Genomic DNA, 17,991 nt, shown 5'->3' on the forward strand with positions numbered 1-17,991 from the left:
CGGTGTTAATCGTAACGGATTCATTCGCGCTCAAAGTCGATATCTCTGTGTATTTCCGTTTGTCAGTGGTTCTTTCTGAAAAATTTGTAATATTTACGAAAGCGGTTACGGTCCTTTTTTCGTCGATTTGCTCGTTTATCGAGTGATGCTTTAAAGGAACATTATGTATTGTGTGAAAATTGTCGGTTTTGCCTTCGCTCGTCACATCCGAACTGGTAAGTGCGATTCGTTCAATTTCAATCGTGCTACTGGATTCATCGTTGTTAAAGAAAGTATTTATAGCAAAATTCACCGAGGTTTTATTTATTTTTCTTGAATTAGCGATCGAGTTATCGAGTTTCTTCGTTTCCTCCTTCGAATTAGTGCTCGTGGTGCTTTCATGTACAGACGTCGCGGATGGACTATCAAAATATTCGATCGAATGAAATACAAAGATCAAGCTTGTGAAAAAGTCTTCATCGTTGAAAGTTAGAGTTTTTATTACCAACCTGCTTATACTCCAAAATCCAGATTGCACAACATCGAAACGTTCTTCCATTCGGAAATAAGCGATCACTAAAATTCTGATAAGACGATCCAGTTTCTTTAAGAAAATTGATTCCTTCGGTTGCGCTCGTTGCAGAAGCAACAGCCTTGCCCAGTCTGATTTCAAAGCACCGAAGGGCAAAGCTGTGACCGGGCATTTGAACCCGCCGATCATCATATTGATCGTCGGCACATTCTCGAAATTGAGATTCGACAAGTAATCCTCAATATCACCGACATCGAATTTCAAACAATCATCCGGCGGCACGTATGAACTTGCTTCTGTGGGGAAATGCTCTTTTTCAATTTTGCTTTGCATCAATTCGCTACGCATCAACATATACATATATATATATATTAAAGGTGCGTATATATATCAAAGAAAATAACACTTACTGGAAAAAGTGGCAAAGAAGGCGGCTAATAAATAGAGAAACACACGCGGAACTGCCACTTGCGACATGATTGCTGCGCTAACTGAAGCCACGTATATTCTATTTCGTTGGAATCGGCACATTCTGTACGTGGATGTTTGCGAATTTTTTCAACACGCGACAGTTTAAACAGGAGCCCGTACAATCAAAATTTCAAAAATAAAAATCGAGTTAGTTCCTACTTTATTTTCGATCGATTTACTAATGCTTACGCATATGTTTCCTTTCAATATATAAAAATTATAATTACAGGTATATATATCTGTACACATATTCATAAAAGTCGCAGAAGCAGCGTTTCTTCGCAGCAGGTACAATTTATGACTGGTCTGGCAAGTTCGCCCGACGAACGGACGAGGAAAGAAGGATTTTCGAACCATTTTATATTGTACTTTCGAAGAAGAAACAAATCTACACTGTAAACAGTGCACGCTATGATATATGAAACAATTCAAGTCCACGGATCCATTTGTCATCTTTCTTGGCGCACGCACGTTTCGCGAGACAAGCGGGAGCTGTTTTCAAGTTGTGCAATCATACAGTGTAAGAAAAATACAGAGAGGATGTGGTTGAATTTGTTGGTGTAAATTCTTACGATACGGATAAGCCATATATGTACAAGTTTTCTCCTGACCGCAGTAAAGAAGTTCATTAAGAAATAGTGACGTTAAAATTATATTTCTTTCGCAGTGCATGCACCAGTATGCAAAGCAAATACGCACATCTCGATTTACAATGCAACAAGTCACCGTATAGTGTTTCTTGTCATTCTTATCTTTATTATCATCATCATTGTTATCACCATTAATACTAATGTTAATATTCTTTATCGTTATCATTATCATTATCATCCTGAATGTTATTACTATCGTTACTATTATATATAATATGTTGCTCCACAAATATACTCGCGCGCTTAATTATTTATACGTCTCTAAATTTGTATCATTTTTTCTATTTGTTGGTTGTTGGTTGAAACCCTGAGACTATGATTTTACCGCCACGGCGAATCCATAAACATGACAGAGAGAAAATGCCTGTAAAATCCACTGTCCAATCGGCACGTTAAATCTAATTTATAAAACAACGGCAAAACACACGCCACAGGATCAATCAAATCGTTTGATAATTGATATCTTTAAATATTAAGCTGATCATGATTCATTACGATGGATTACGCCTCTCTTTAACTACTTATAAATTCAAAAATATTTCGATCATCGTATTAACTACGATAGAATCTTAGAAACCAAAGAGCTAAATGAATCTGCCAAGACAACTTTAAGATTTTTGGGAATTCATCCACTTGAATGTTTGTGTCTCTTGGGAAAAACGTGACATATTAAGAAAAGATTTAAGAAATGGATCATGAATTTGATGGCACGTGAAAATTCTACATTTGTATCGAAACATAAAGTAACACGCAAGTACGCGGTATATAAAAAAAACCTATGGACAGCGCGATTGAAAAACAAAATATTAACACATTTAACAGGAATGGAACTGAAATATGTTTAGATAATGAAACCTAATCGACTTTACTGATATATGACTCTAATACCCCCTATTATGGACGGTATATATAGATACTATTATTATCTGGAACCAAACATTGGTATTAGACAACTTTCCTTGAAATGGACAACGTTCGATGCTATCAACACACGACAAATGCCATTAAAACGTCGACTATTAATTCCCTGACGAATATTTGCATAAACTACGACAAACAGTTCGACAAACCATTTCCAACACATGTCAGAACAACATCCGGCCCAAATTATTAACCAATAAACAATCAATGTTTGATTCTCTTCCAAAATTTACGACCACGAAGGCAGTATAACAAATAACGTGATTTCTTTTATTGTAATTTATAAATTAAAAGAAAGAAAGAAAGAAAGAGACAGAAAAACCTACATCGTTAAAAAAAAAAAAGGGAAGAACATGTAATAAAGAAAACCGAAAAAAAAGCAGGGCAAAAATTCGCCGTGGCTTAGCAGCGATTTTCTTCTTTCTTTTTTTCCCCATCGCATTCGTTGCATTATCTGTTTCGTAGTGAGGAATGAACCGTAATAGGTAATTAAGAAAAACTAATGGAGGGAGGACACGCAATATGTAAGCGTTGCTGCCAACTATTTGCATCGTGTATTTAAATGCAGGAGGTTTAAACAAAGTTTCAAACGGTAGAAGAACAGAGACGAAATATACAAATAAAGAAAACTCAAAGGGGCGTCGCGATCGATTGACCAGTAGAAAAATGTAATCGCATGTCCTGATATTATTGCACTCTGAACGTCACAAGATTACACCGCACTTCAACACTAAAAAGTTTCGAGCGACTCGATCTGCTATAACGTATAATTTACCCTAATATTTATTTATAACTTTTCATTAAACAATTTCCTTCTCTCGATAATATCGAATAATCGCGAAATAACAAAAAGCTGATTCGAAAGTCGATAGAAACTTCGTGTTTCGTTGCGTGTAACCGACAAAGAAAAGACTCCATTAATTTGTTATAAACGGTTTTTCCTCCTTTAGAAATGAGTTTTATGTGTGAGTAGTAGCTCCTATACGATATTACGATTCCTCGCTTCGAAAAAAGCGATATTATGCGCAAGATCCGTGCACAGATCTCGTAACAATAATAACTATTTAGATAATAAAGATCCCTGAATACATACAATATAATATAATATAATAATATAATATAATATATATTCTCCTACGCTCTCTGTGTGGCACGCGCGAATAACATTTCGCAATCATTTCAACAATCGGTTAAATTTTTTTCTGCTTTCCCTAGAACCTGGCAACCTGGCCAAAGGTTCGTTCTCGAAACATTTTTTTCACAGTACCTCGTAAAAAACAGCGTGACGCTAATTAGAGAACGATCCAGCCATTCTTTCGCTTTCCTTGTTCACTGTTCACAGCTCTGTTCACGTAATTGGTTCAATTTGTACAACAGCGCATACTAAATTCATTCGCTGAACTATAACTATGGATGTTCAATGCAGTACACACATCGATTTACATTTATCGATCTTTACACTTAATGGTATTAAAATGTGCAATTATTCTATATAAAATGGCATATATCATTTTATTTCAACGCTCTTAAACATACACGCTTCGCGTTCCTCTAATTTCAAATTGACTGGATTTTTTTCAGAGAAAAGACATAACTAAAATATGATTCGAATCGGAGCTACATGTAATTTTGATTGAGTTGGTAGTATTTGGTAACACGATGCTAACTCTATAACGTCAAACACCCACAGTTAGTACATTTGCATTTCATTTCTACGATATCACCGGTTCGGTGATCATGTCACGATCTTACGTAAATGAAAACGTTTTAGTTATTTGGTAGGTTCTTCTGTCTGGCGACAGGTTTTCATAAACTATCCTAAAATGAGAGCTCCGGAAAAGCATCTCGTATCTTGTACTACGTATGCTATCCTGAAATAACATTGTTTTTTTTTTTTTTCTTTGTACCTGTAAAAGGGGTACTCGAAAAGGAAAGTTTGGTTATTTCGACGAAACAATGTACCTGACATCTTAATGTGTTTCGCGAATTTTGATGACCGGTGGAATCACTGGCCAAAGCTCTACGCTCCAATACTTTTTACGTTTGAAAAATAAAGCCTTTTCTTTCTTACGAGTCTTTCTCTTACAGAAAACAAATAAAACTGCACATCTCCGTTTCCTTTCGTTTTTCACTATCACTCACCATCTTTCGTTTATACTTCTAGGGACGTACCCTACTCACTCATGACGTGTTATAACTATAACGCTGCTACCATCGAATAACAGCGATTCCATGAAGTCCTTGATACAGATATTGTTGAGTTTGAGTTGATATTTCATCGATAATAAGCAGCTTCTAACATTTCTACGAAGAGCTTGTTCATTGGTACTTTTCCCGTTCGATAAACACTAGACCAAAATCTTCTAACAATTCCATCAACCTGCCTGAGACTGGGCAACACTAGGAACATATTTTGAGTGGCACGAAGCGCTTGTCCTGGTCTTACTGTCGCCATACAGTCTGATAGGGAATTTAGGATAGAATCTCGAAAACGATATAGCGCTTGTGGCTCATCTGACCTCGCATCACTGTTTGCTAATATCAATGCTTTCAAGACGTAATATTCTTCTCTCGTTAAACCCAATCTTTGAAGCCTTTCTACGATTTGGATACACTGTTGAAAAACAAATAATATATATAGACGTATATATATGTAGAAGATAACAAAGTACACGATAAATCGAAATCATTGAAATAATTAAGCGATACTCACGTGCGTGTACAGCTCTGTACAATGGCATTCGCGTGCAAGTCGTTCGTCAAGGGTAAAGTCTTGTGCAAACCTTAATCTACCATTATTTGGCATGCTCCTCCATGCGAGACTAAACGTCAATATCTCTGCCCACGTACTTTGCAAAAGTCGCATTTGATCGTTTAGTGCTAAACTACTGAATCCAGGAATCTGCTTTGCCCAACCTTTGAGCAGAGAATTCTCAATTATTGATTGATTAAATATAACTTTATACTAATAGAAAAATTAAAATTATATTATTACCAATTATTCCGACCAGTTCCCGATCGTATAAGTCAGATAATTGTCCAAGTACTCTTTGATCTGTGTCAAGAGTATGAGAGATATTGGACACTTGCAGCATGTCAGGTTCGCAAGCAGCCAAAGCTTCCAGCATTTTATTATCTACCAATAAATTAGAAAATTTACCATTTAAACATTCACACATTGAATATTTATGTTTACATGTAAGATGATTTCATATCAGGATGAAAAAAATCTACCAACGAATCAAAGTATCGGACTCGAATAAATAAAGAGAAAGGACCCGATAGCTTACTTATTATTTCGTTAGAAGCTGCTGTTGCTATGTTTGCTAAAAAGAATAAAATCAAAGATTTAATCGTATTTGCGAGATGTGGAGCTGTACGTGTTCTATATTGATACGATTGCGATCGAAACATGATATTTATATCAGCAAGAATTATGAAAAAATCACCTTCCAACGGAGCTGTCTTCACCGGCGTATAAGGATCGGTGGATCTTCTATATTTTTGTCTCCCTCCTCGGACACGATCCAGTCGCACTCCTTCCTTCAACATGCCTTGTCTAAGGCACTTTTGAAATCTACACGCCTGGCACGCTTTTCTCCTGCGCTTGTTTATTTCGCATTCGCCGTTCGCCGGACACGTGTATTCGATATTGCCTGTGAAATTACTCGCTATTTTATTGTAATATACATGGTTCTAATCCAGGTAGCACCAATATCAGTTTTATGAATATATGCGTTTTAGAATAGTAGCATATGCATACAGATAATTAAAATACTTCGATGTCTACAGATAGTAGGGAAACAAGGAAATCGTATCACTGGAACTATAATTATAATCCTGTGGTGCTACCTGGAAAATTCTTCAGAAGGAGATATCTGTAATCGTGAAGGAACTCTTCTTACCTTGTATGGTTCTCTTAAAGAAAGCTTTACACGCTTCGCAAGACGCTACCCCATAATGAAATCCACTCGCTACGTCCCCGCACACTAGGCAAAGCCTTCTAGGCATCATGTCTTCCTCTTTAACACCTTCCTAAATAAAACGACATGCTGAGTCTAACTCAGAGATTACAAAAGAGCTTCCAAAGAAAGAAAAAATGCAAGGACTTTTGCTATAGTTAGGTCGGTATAGTGTATGTACCTCTGGTGTTCCTAAAGGCTGCGTGGTTGACGAACAATGGTGCATTTCCGGACTACCAGGACTACCTTCGCCTCCTCCATAATCGGCTGGTACTTCTATTTTGCTACAAATCACCTAAAATATTAAAAAAGTTACTCAACATCGACCATTTTGCAGAACTGCATACCGTCTATCTCAAGTTATTTTACATTTTCGATTAGTCTCACGAATCACAATGTTTTCGACCGTAAAAACTACATGTCCGAAATACCTCTTGATGTTGAAGCGTAGTGGTCGGTGAACAAACTTGATAGTTTTGCGTAGGCGTCGTAGGATTCTCAATTTCTTGTTTAATGTTCGCCATGGTCCTATTATTTCCAATCATATTTTCGGTGCCGCCACCGGGCATCATGCAAACCTAAAGCAATCAACAGAACATTTTACAATTTCGCACGTATCCTCCTCTCCTATTTGTCCCCTATAACACAGACTGATGGGCGTTCGCTTTTAAGCAAACCGTAGCAAATGCCGAAAAGCAGAAGAGACAGCCTGCTCTGCAGTCGGCTGCACTTTTTTTCTGTTGCTATTTTTAAGCGCGACCAACGCCTCAAGCATTTTTAGAATTGACTTCAGAAAATTCGCGATACGTAGCATCGATGTTCTCGGAATATCAACTCCTTTATTTCTTAATGTAATCTTATAAGTATACAGCGAGCTTATACTTTCTCTTTATCTCCATCCTGCATCTTTCGATGATCTGGTAACGGTACGAGAACTAGAAATCGTTGTTCTATCGACGTAATCGGATAATTTATGAAAAAGGGTAAAATGAATCATATGAATAACTTAATGAGAAGAAAGGTATCCTTAAAGAAACAGTAGGGTAGAACGATAGTGAACAAAGTAACGGTGAAAGGATTGCGTAAGCCTGCTGCTCCTCTTCCGCCCTCCTGCCCTCGGTATCGTATATTAAATGCACGCAGAAAGGGGGTCGAGGGGCAAAGGAAGGAGCGCAGAGTATCTGGTTAGCCTTGAACTTGACTTTTCTGCGAGATGCAGTTACGATCGTTTGCGAGAGCTTGGGACGCACGTCTGGAGATTTATACGCTACCCAGCCACGATCTCTCTCTCTCTCTCTCTCTCTCTCTCTCTCTCTCCTTCCCTCTCTCTCGCTCTTTCTTTCTCTCTCTCACAAGATATGCAGATACCTTATCATTGCAACGTGACGATTTTCGATACCGATATCATTCGCTCGATTTTAATTTCGAGTGGCTCGCCGTGTAACCACTCAACAAACGAATAATGGAGAAAGGCACTCGAGCCGAACACGGGATGCAGATTTTATTAGACCACAGCTCGCATTAATGCCAAGTTGGTCAAAAGCTTTTTCCGATTACACTCCATTTTAACCGACAGTTTATTTCAACGGCAGAAATCGATAAAGATCAAGAATTGTTAATCGTATGGCGACCGAGGGGCAGACGGGGTAAAAGGAAAAACGGTAGCAAGAGATTAGAAAAGGAAAGAAAAGAACGAGGCATCGAAGTATGTGGTTAACCTCGAACTTGACTAGTCGTGCGAAGTGCTTCACGTGTGCGACGCGACGTGCACATCTCCCACGTTTAGATTAATGAAATAAAAACCGACACGGTGCGCGGAACACTCAACCACGATACATAATGACGACCATGACGAAACGACAGCGATACGACTCCCCTCAAGTTACGGGCGATTCGTCAGAATTGAAAAACACGTTGCAACGAAACAATAGGGGGAAAAAAAGAAAAACAGGAGTGATCGAAACGAGGAAAGTTTAAAGAGACAAAGAAGAAAAGAGATTGAGATTGCATAAGCATCAGCTCGATTCGTCTCTATCGAACTACGAAGCCTACGAGTCATCGGCGATTCTCGATTTTCTCACATTCTTCGGATCGCTCCATAATCCGTTCGATTAAACAGTTACCAAAACGCAGACGGAAGGAAAGAACATGGAATGAAAAAAGAAAGAGAGAAACGAGCGTATCGCGATATCTGGTTAGCCTTGAACTTGACTTTTCTGTGGGAGAAGCGGCCACGTTCGCGAAGGCCGCAGAACCGCGCCAAGCCAATACACAATTTTAGACGCCGAACTCCGACGGAAACAACCGACTTCGCCGACCTTGAGTCCCTCTGACTCTGACGACCTGAGTCTCTTCTCTCTTTCTTCCTCTCTCTGTCTCACACTGTTTCCCTTTCTCTATCCAAGTCACGTTAGCTTCTCGCTCTCTTCCTCGCAACAACACTCCTGCTCTCTTTATCTATCTTGCTCGGTTTCAGCTTCCTCGTATTCGGATACCCTCGTGCACGTCGATCCGCTCGTTCTCTCGTTTCCTTCTGTTTTCGCACAGCTTCTGACAAGTCTGCACGTGGAATTCTAACAATAAATCCGGACTAAATCGAGCTGGGTAAAAATTCACAGGCTTTTAATTCCTTTGCAACCGCGGTGTCTCTAGTGATCATCCTGCTCGATAAAATCAATGATTTTCTCGTTGAATACTTAAAACCCGCATACCCTGAAATTTGCACGAAATCGTTGACTATATTACTTCATTCTGCGTAAGTGATATTCGCATGTGTAACACGTCAGAGGATCAAGGTCGTTAATTATTCCGTTTGACAGAGGTTTTCGTGCCTTTTTGCATATATACATACGCACGCAACTAAGAAAAAAAGAAAAGGCAAGAGAAAAAGAAAACGAAGCCTTTAATCGGGCATCCATTTTTAGAGGAAGCCATGACCTGAATATCGATTGCACCGGCTAGTCGTAATTTTATTTCTATCGCAATAACTCGGCTTAATTACGATCAAACATGTCTCCGTAACGATCGCCATTCATTGTTTAACCATATTCAAAAACCGATACAAAACGATGTCCTTTCACACCGTCTCTCTGGTCATTTTTAAGCAAAAAATCAAATATAAAATATAATTCTGACACGGCGGAAGTCTACACATATATAAGTATGAAGTTGTGGCTACCGATTTGAAGTCGAAGCCATTATATGAGCATCAAAATTCTCGAAGTACGCACAAGACCAGTCCAACTTCTTTTTAAACGAGCCGATTATGTAAGCGAGAAAAAGTCTAGGTGGCAGAAGCGAGACAAATAAAAAGAAGTCGTTGGTTGCAGTTGCGATCGCTTTATTTTAAGTCGTGCTCCTCGATCACGAGTCCTTGTTGCAAATTAGATCGTCTCATTTGTGCCAACATTGAAAAAATGACATCGATCATCGCGTTTTATACAAATTGTCACATGTTCGTCGTTCATTCCGCTTCTACAGAAACGTACTTATATACGTATATATGGAAGTAGGTACGTACGTACGGAAGACACGTACGAACTAATTGGAATTTCGTAGAATCATGTTACCGCTATCGAGTACCGCTAAACTCGAATGAAATCCCATTCGGTTTGTGTTAGATTCCGATTCATACGTATTTAACATTTGTGTTACATTATTTGCTCCCGATATTCTGCACCTATTGCAAATATTACATACTACCTTTACGTGTGGTGCTTAATGGTACTTTGAATCGAGCGATAAGAGACACATCAGCTCGTGCGAATCTTTGATAAACGACTCAACGACAAACATTTTGGTCGATTGGCCGAAGGCTAGATCACGCCTAATTTTTTGCGAAACGATACTCTGTCGTTGAATGGAAATGTTCCCAGATTACGCAATCTTCTCCCGATAACTCGAGACTCCGGCACGAGATCGAAGACGATTGAAAGGAACCGGACACCATCTTATTTTCTAGAGTTACGACGAATGTTTATTTCCTGCGGATAAATTTCCGATAAAAGAAAAGCGTCGCGACGTACTTATATATATGGTACGCTCGCGATTTTGCAACAAGTCGATCGCGGTGACCCTGAATTATTACAATACTCACAGAGTAGCGATATCGTGGCTATATACAGGTGGATACAGAATTAGAAGTAGAGAGAACAAATCGATATCTCGAGGATGAAGACCCTGGGTCGCGGTCAAGGCCAAAGCTTCGGTAACAACCATGTTCCGATTTCGCGGCAAGTTTAGCCAATAAAAAATAAGGCAATAACGAGTCGCTATAATAACATCAGGATTATCGCTGAACTAATTTTAGAACCACGCTCTTTCACTTTACGAGTCTCTGCTCTCTACCTTCACCAACGATTCGGAGAATTGCTTCTCCCTGTTTTGCCTGTCACCTTTCAACGTAAATTTCTCCGCGCAACAAAAATTACTAAACATCCTTCTTTCTACATATTTTTACATACGTACGTATTTCGATAAAATTTAGTCTCTGAATTATCCGGTGAAAATTCTAAACGCGTTGGAGATTCGCGAATTACTAGCAAATGTACTTCACGGTCAACTGATTTCAATAAACAAGGAAAGAAAAAAATAACGGAAATCACGTTGCACAAACGTGTGGTTTTCTTGAAGTAGAAATCACACATACGAGAATTTGTTTCACGCATTGTCCAAGGTTATGGCTGACCCAGCTCTGAGATGACGTCACCGACGTGTCTCGTAGCCTGAAAACTCCAACGCTCCCCACTCGAACCGAGTTCCGAAAGCTGATGATTACCCAGCTTGTTTCTTACCAAACCAGACGACGCATCATCGCCACGACCCGCGCGACCAATCACCGATCACGGTAGCCTATCGACAGGCGCCTAACCATACCTGGCATCTATGATTTCGCATCGTCGATCAACCGATCTTCGAACGTTCTTTACGAATAATTACGATTGTACTGGCAGATCTGCCCTATAGATATTTTACCGGCCCTCTATCAACGCTTGCCTTTCGAGTATTTCATCCTAACGCTCCATCAGATCAGTTTGTCGCTGTCATCGATCGATATAACCTTTAATGTTCATCAACGTGAATTCGTTTCAAGAAAATATTTTTTTAGTCGTCAAATGTTGTGACTATATACATGTGTATTTTACACATTGCAGAACATAAATGTAAAACTTTCCCCTACGAGTATACATAAGTTGAATGTCGATGAACGCGCAAGTGCATGCCGCACGTAATTTCGTGGCGTGTACGGTAACCGAGATACGAAGAGAGAGAATTAAGGCGATGCAAGATCTTTGTAGCTAGTGCACATATATCAGGACACTACCTCGACTACAAGAACACATAGTTTCTTGTAAAGTTGTTTGATGACGGAGCTACTCGAACCTTGCCTTTTCTTTTCCTTTAACGCGGTTCGCATGAATCCCTAGCCCGCCATACGAAAGCATTTATCACCATAAACAAACGGAAACCAATGATCTCGAAGCTACAATTTAATAAAAATAGCTTGAAAGAGAACCGCAAAATAAAAAAAATACACCTCTGTCACGTTAGGAATTCATAAAAATTCGAGGATCATACTTTAGCGGTCGAGCCATCGACTTAGAACGGTTTGAAAACTTCTCTAACATAAAGTAAGAACCCAGAGAGTCCGAAAATACCTACTGACGCATCCTCGTGACGAATATATATTTTTTTTTTTATTAACTTTCCAGCAGCCTCCCTTCTACCAAACTTCCTACGTTGGAATCCACAATTTTATTTCCGTTGCAGTGTCAGCTTAACTCGATCCATTGATTCGCTGTATGCGTTACGTGCAATCGAACTCGAAATTTCGGGGGAGATTGTCTTTCGCAAACATTGCGAGAGATAAAATCGGCCAATATTTATTCCCCAAAAAGAGAGTGCCTTTTATCAAAATCGGTATCGACCAAGTTTAAGAACGTATCGATACAAATATGTCTCGGTCCGTGCGTTGATCGAAATGCTAAGTATAATAAATTCAAGGGTGAAAGCAGCAATCCGATGTACCTATTAAGCTTCACGCACATGGAATTGCGTAAGACTTAATCGCGTGGGTATAGATGTATATGAGATCGTTTTATAATACGTTTAAATAGTTAAATACGTACGGATCGCGAAATACATATACACCATTATGAAATTATTATGATTTCTACAAAAAGAGAGAAATAATTTCACAAGGATAATTCGCACGCAAATTTTGTTGAAAATAATTGAGAAAAATATATATAGTTACATACATGTATTACGTACGATAAATGTAGGAAATCTTCGTTATCGATAAAGTATAGAAGTCATCTTTGAACGAACACGTCGATATTGAAGTGAATTTTAAATGAAATTAACACAGAAAAATTCGAGAAATTTTTAAATGATTCAGAATGCCTGAACGAGTTGACATAAAGTTATTTTTATTATGCTTGCTATCGTCGAAAATCGTTTGTGCGTATCAAACCGCGTAAAAACCAATTATCGCGAAACAATTGAAACGATTTTAAATGGAGCATAAGATAATTGTTATGCGTTCTTCTCAATGTTTCAAGGATAACCAAATTATCCATATCTTTTTCTTTTGAAATTAGCGTCATCGTTAACATCGTTTTTTGAGCTTTATTAATCACTATCTATAACACTCACTGTCCGAAATTTTAAAAAATTTGCAGATATACAACAAGAATTAAATGAAATTCTGAGAAACGACCAAAAACCACAGTTGTGAAAAAGTATTTGGTAAAAGCTTCTCGACTAAGGTCGTACGATTTAGGTGTTTCATTGCCATCAAAATAAACAACTTTTTCATGACAACGTTCACACACATATACCTCTTGGGTGGAATCGTGTAAAATATTTCCAGCTACGCTCATACAGTATCTCAAGATTTATTCAAATATTTTACGCATATCACGGTAAGCCGTTTAATTTAAAGGAATCGTTGTTCCAATTATTAATTAACGGAAAAGGAAGATTACAGCATTGAAGTAATCACGAATCAACGGTAACGTTGGCAAAAACGGCAGGCGTGGAAAAATGATCTGTGAGTTACAGGATAGATTATCTAACAGACACGTCGTAACGTAATAACCGAGTTGTCGCTAAAGCTGACTGACAGTATACGACGAAGATAATATATATGTAATATATCCTTATTGCATCGGAAAACAAGCGACTTTGAACATGCCGCGAATGTAATCTCCGCAATCTACGTGAAAAAATCATTAAATTCATGCACATCAAATTCAAAAGAAAAATGAAAATTTTTGAGACAGCAAGAATCATAGAATTTTTACAAACTTTGACTAGAGCAGACGAGCTATCGCGATACACAATTTACAATTCTGCGAAATAAATCTGTTAAATGAATTTTAAACATTCTTATTCTGAAACGATCAAAACTTTGTTCCGTATTTGATCGAAGGGATTAACGGAAAGCAATAGAGAACGCGCGCGCAGCAACGTAAACAAAGCCACGAGATCGAACGAGAAGAAGAAAGAGGTTATGTATCGACAACACCTACCACATCATACATCCATGCATCCATGACTGTCGATTCTATCCAAATGGCGCTAGGATGCTGGGCTTTTATTTTCCTCTTACGCTTTTGTACGAAAAAACGAACGAAAAGCAAAAATGATCACGATGCTTAAGATCCGAACACTCATGAAGAACACGAATAAGCACATGCACGACGTACTTATGTACACAGCATCCCCCTACCACGACGTTGACGGCGCGACGAGCCGTACGCGACTGACGGCAATTCAGACGATACGGTAATACACGGAGCCAGCCGATCCTAATACCGGGCGCTACAAATCCACGAAACATATATTTCTTATTCTAATTACTTTATCGCTTAACAATTTAACTGAATTTTTGGACAATCTACAAATTATCTTGCCCAATTAATTAATACATGTTCGATCTTATGTTCCAATTTCATATTCAGAATAATGTTTTATGAATGGAAAAACCGAGCATTTCAAACATCTCTCTGATTTATTATTGTCATTGATAGATCGGATAAGCTTCTCCAGGTCATCAAAGCATACTTATATTTGTCAGTTAGATAGCCAATCAGATTAGTATAAAAAAAGTTAAACGTAAATTTAAAATTGCCCACTATTCATACAACAAATGTGAGATTTTTCAAGCTGATTCAGTACAAGTTATTGCTTTCAAAGTATCCCATTGCAAACTGTTCGCACTCGGAGACTTCACGGAATTAGATCGGACCATATTTATCGATGATAAAAGCATCGACCACTCCAATCTAAAACATAACTGTTACCATGTTGGACAAATACAAACGAAACATTACCGTGGATATTATCATGGTCATGACAATCGGTCATTAACTCTTGGCCTTAAAGTTACTTTTAAATCACGTCTTTCGACAATTGAATCTTCTCCTTCGATGTTCCAGATACAATGAGGAAAGAGTGAATCGATTTGTAAGGACAAGATGTTAATCGAACGAACGATTCCATGATTGGGAGAAATTTTTATGATTCATCAAGAGTGTGTATGAAAATGAAGAAACTCTTTGAGAATATATAAACGAAGAAAGAGCGTATGAAGTGACATTGTGTAGACGTAGGAGCCAATTGAATTTTCAGACGACTAGGTAGATCGATCGAGCCCCAAAACACTCCCTTTACCCCCATGGTCGAAACAGTTCCATGCTCGGCCTAAGTTGATACGTTACTGGCGTTATGCGTGCTACGTGTATATCACGATGGAAGGGTGAGAATGGGTGGGAGGCGGGGGCGGTGGCTGTGGGTATGACGGCGGTGGCAGTGGTTGTGGCGGTGGTAGCGATGGTGTCGCGCGGCAGCAGTGGTGGCACTGGAGGCGGCGGTTGCTCCACAGCGGAGGCAAGGAGGGAAAGGAAAGTAGCTGGTGGCCTTGAACTTGACTGCCGCCGTTTTTGCGCACAGCCGTCGCCCGCCCAAGACAGCCCACCAGCGTAGACTCTCGAATTTTCATGTGCCCGATACCGTTATCCACTTCCCCAAAAATTCACCGACTTATCGAATTTATTTTTTAACCAAACGTCCTACATGCTACGTAGCTCTACAACGTTATACGTTATTTTATCTCTTTTTGTTACATCGCATATTTTGCTGTGTTTACCCCCGCGAAAAAGTCAGATGGCTAACAAAACAATCGAGGAACCAAACGTAGAAAGAATTAGAATGTAAACAAGGGAATATAACTTGAATACTAAAACTAAAAGTTATGCCTTGGTAATTTATCTTATAAAGGTAATGAAGTTTTGTTTTCTTTCTGTGCAAAATGAAAGTTGTATTTTGCCTATCTCATCGTCATTAAATCTGATTTCATTGAATCAGTAGGCAGAGTGTACAGTTTATCGAAGTATTTCACGAAAAGTTAAGACTTTTTTAGAGAGGAGATCTTATAGTGACTAATCAAATTATATTTTATTACTCTTTATAGCGAAGCAAATGGAAGAAAATTAAATATGTGTAAATCAATCTATTGTCTGTATTTATATCCAACCCGTGTGTATAACATTATGATACAACTATTGTCTGACGACTGTTTTTAAACAGATTACCCGTAATAAGAATTATTACGCAACGATGCAGCGTGCATTTTCAACATTTCCCGTACACTCGATGCGAGAAGTTATCGTGGTAGTCATCGAAAGATTTGCATCAAATACGTACACATCGCGCTACCAACTAACTTTTATAGAGGAGTGGAAATAAAAGATAGAACCTATACCAATGAAAGCGACTGGTAAAAGTATGTATAATCAGGGTTGAGGTAGGTAGACTTCAAACTAACCGGATCGATATGGCACTCTCGCTTTCTCATGTTCTCAATATGTATTGTATCGTATCTATGATACTCTGAGCCAATTCCAGTACCTTTCCTCAAATCCATTATAATCTGCACTGATTGTTTTACAAATAAAATTTATATTAGAAGACACTATATACATTTTCAACATCATTTCTAAGATTACTATCTTTTTAACAAGTTCTGTTATGTAAATTTAGGAACTGTTCAAAATTGTATACTGAAAATAATATTGACCCAGAGACATGTTTCGTTCAATCAATTTTTTTTTTTTGCGTAAAATATAATGAAAATTGATTTCTTATACATAAACATATATATCTTACAACTTGACAACCTATAAAACTTATATATTCAACTATTATTCCTCCTCATACATAATTGAGTCACGATAAATTTTATTTAAGTGTTTATAAATAAATCAATCATAGCAATAATATAATTTTTACGTAATGTTACCTTCAAAAACAAAATTATAAACAGTCGGTAATAAAGAAATTTCTGATTTCATCCGTCGGTATCATTTTAAGCATTTAAACACTGACAACATACTAAATCAATATCATATTTTCAATTATAATTATATATATATATATATATATATACACACACATATATATATAATTAACGTTTACATCTAATAAACCAAATATGTATGTATAGTATATTATAATAAAATAATTAATAGAATTAATTGTAAAATTAAAAATTTTCCATATACATTTCTTACAAATTGAATATATTTTATGTCAAATATATTTCTAAGAATATTCAAATTCCCAAGACATATACAGGATATTTAATTTAAAAATTGTATTAAACGATAATATTTTTTAATGCATATGCGTATCTTTTAAATAACATTAAATTATAACATTATTCTTATAATACAATAATACGCAACAAAGTCCACATACTTTTTTATTTAAAATATAATTCATTTCTGCAAATACAACATATGCAAGTATTCACTTAATAAAATTATCAATTTTAATTTTATAACTAGAAGAAAACAGTATTGTATCACTAAGTATTGGGACACTGATTTAAAGATGACAAATACGATACAAGGAGGGTATCATATTCTTATTATCATCACATGCTTAATTTCATAACTCTCGTTTTTTTTGGACGAAAAAATCAAGGCCATAACAGTAATTGTTAAACCCGCACAGTTAATTTGATGATCAAAAATAAATTAGAAAAGAAGACTTATAAAATTGTAAGTCGTATCATATATATAATTAATTAACCAAGATCAATTTAAAAGTAAAATGCGAGCATGAAATAATTGCAAAAAATACAATACACACAGCAAAATGTAAACGAATTTGTAACAAAGATGGCGGAACAAAATTTGGCAGATAGTTGATACCTAGTTATCGTTTTTGTTTCTACAAAAATACATCGCGAAAAGAAAAGCAAATGCAACAAGTAATTGTACAACTTACCTCAGTACTCATGTACGCTTTCGTATTTCCATCAGAGGTTGAACATTTTCAATCACAAGAAAAATATTGGAGCAATGGCCGATTCCACAACTCACTAGAAGCAGAAAACTCGGTGGCTCAGATTGTTGTTCGTGTGGCGCCATCGTACGTTTACGACGCAGACAAGAATCCTAAATAC

The 17,991-nt window shown here is 37.4% G+C and overlaps 1 protein-coding gene across 5 annotated transcripts; it reads right to left on the bottom strand.

Moving 5' to 3' along the window:
- Positions 1-1,606: 1,606 nt before the first annotated feature.
- Positions 1,607-17,970, bottom strand: ERR (estrogen-related receptor). 5 transcript variants are annotated; one of them, XM_069126546.1, is made up of 9 exons: positions 17,814-17,970; positions 6,947-7,093; positions 6,697-6,810; positions 6,459-6,588; positions 6,003-6,224; positions 5,844-5,879; positions 5,549-5,689; positions 5,267-5,469; positions 1,607-5,167 (listed from the first exon to the last, which is right to left on the bottom strand). In XM_069126546.1, the coding sequence occupies exons 1-9, from the start codon at positions 17,823-17,825 to the stop codon at positions 4,829-4,831; spliced, it is 1,344 nt and encodes a 447-aa protein (XP_068982647.1). In that variant the 5' UTR covers positions 17,826-17,970; the 3' UTR covers positions 1,607-4,828. The 5 variants fall into 5 exon arrangements, with proteins under 5 accessions (XP_068982647.1, XP_068982648.1, XP_068982646.1 ...); XM_069126547.1 differs by lacking the exon at positions 17,814-17,970 and adding an exon at positions 14,051-14,304 and having other exon boundaries at positions 6,003-6,209; XM_069126545.1 differs by lacking the exon at positions 17,814-17,970 and adding an exon at positions 14,051-14,304.
- Positions 17,971-17,991: the final 21 nt, after the last annotated feature.

This window comes from Bombus flavifrons, chromosome 13 (genome assembly GCF_040668555.2).
Source record: "Bombus flavifrons isolate JBK064 chromosome 13, iyBomFlav1_principal, whole genome shotgun sequence".
Classification (NCBI taxonomy): Eukaryota; Metazoa; Arthropoda; class Insecta; order Hymenoptera; family Apidae; genus Bombus; species Bombus flavifrons.

What these genes read in the sequence shown, in the direction of transcription:
- ERR (XM_069126545.1), bottom strand. Translation starts at nt 14,074, where the DNA reads ATGGATGCATGGATGTATGATGTG. An exon ending in CTACGCTTCAACATCAAGAG is followed by an intron (nt 6,811 to 6,946) that starts GTATTTCGGACA and finishes TTAATATTTTAG; the next exon opens with GTGATTTGTAGCAAAATAGA. An exon ending in GAAGACAGCTCCGTTGGAAG is followed by an intron (nt 5,880 to 6,002) that starts GTGATTTTTTCA and finishes TATTCTTTTTAG; the next exon opens with CAAACATAGCAACAGCAGCT.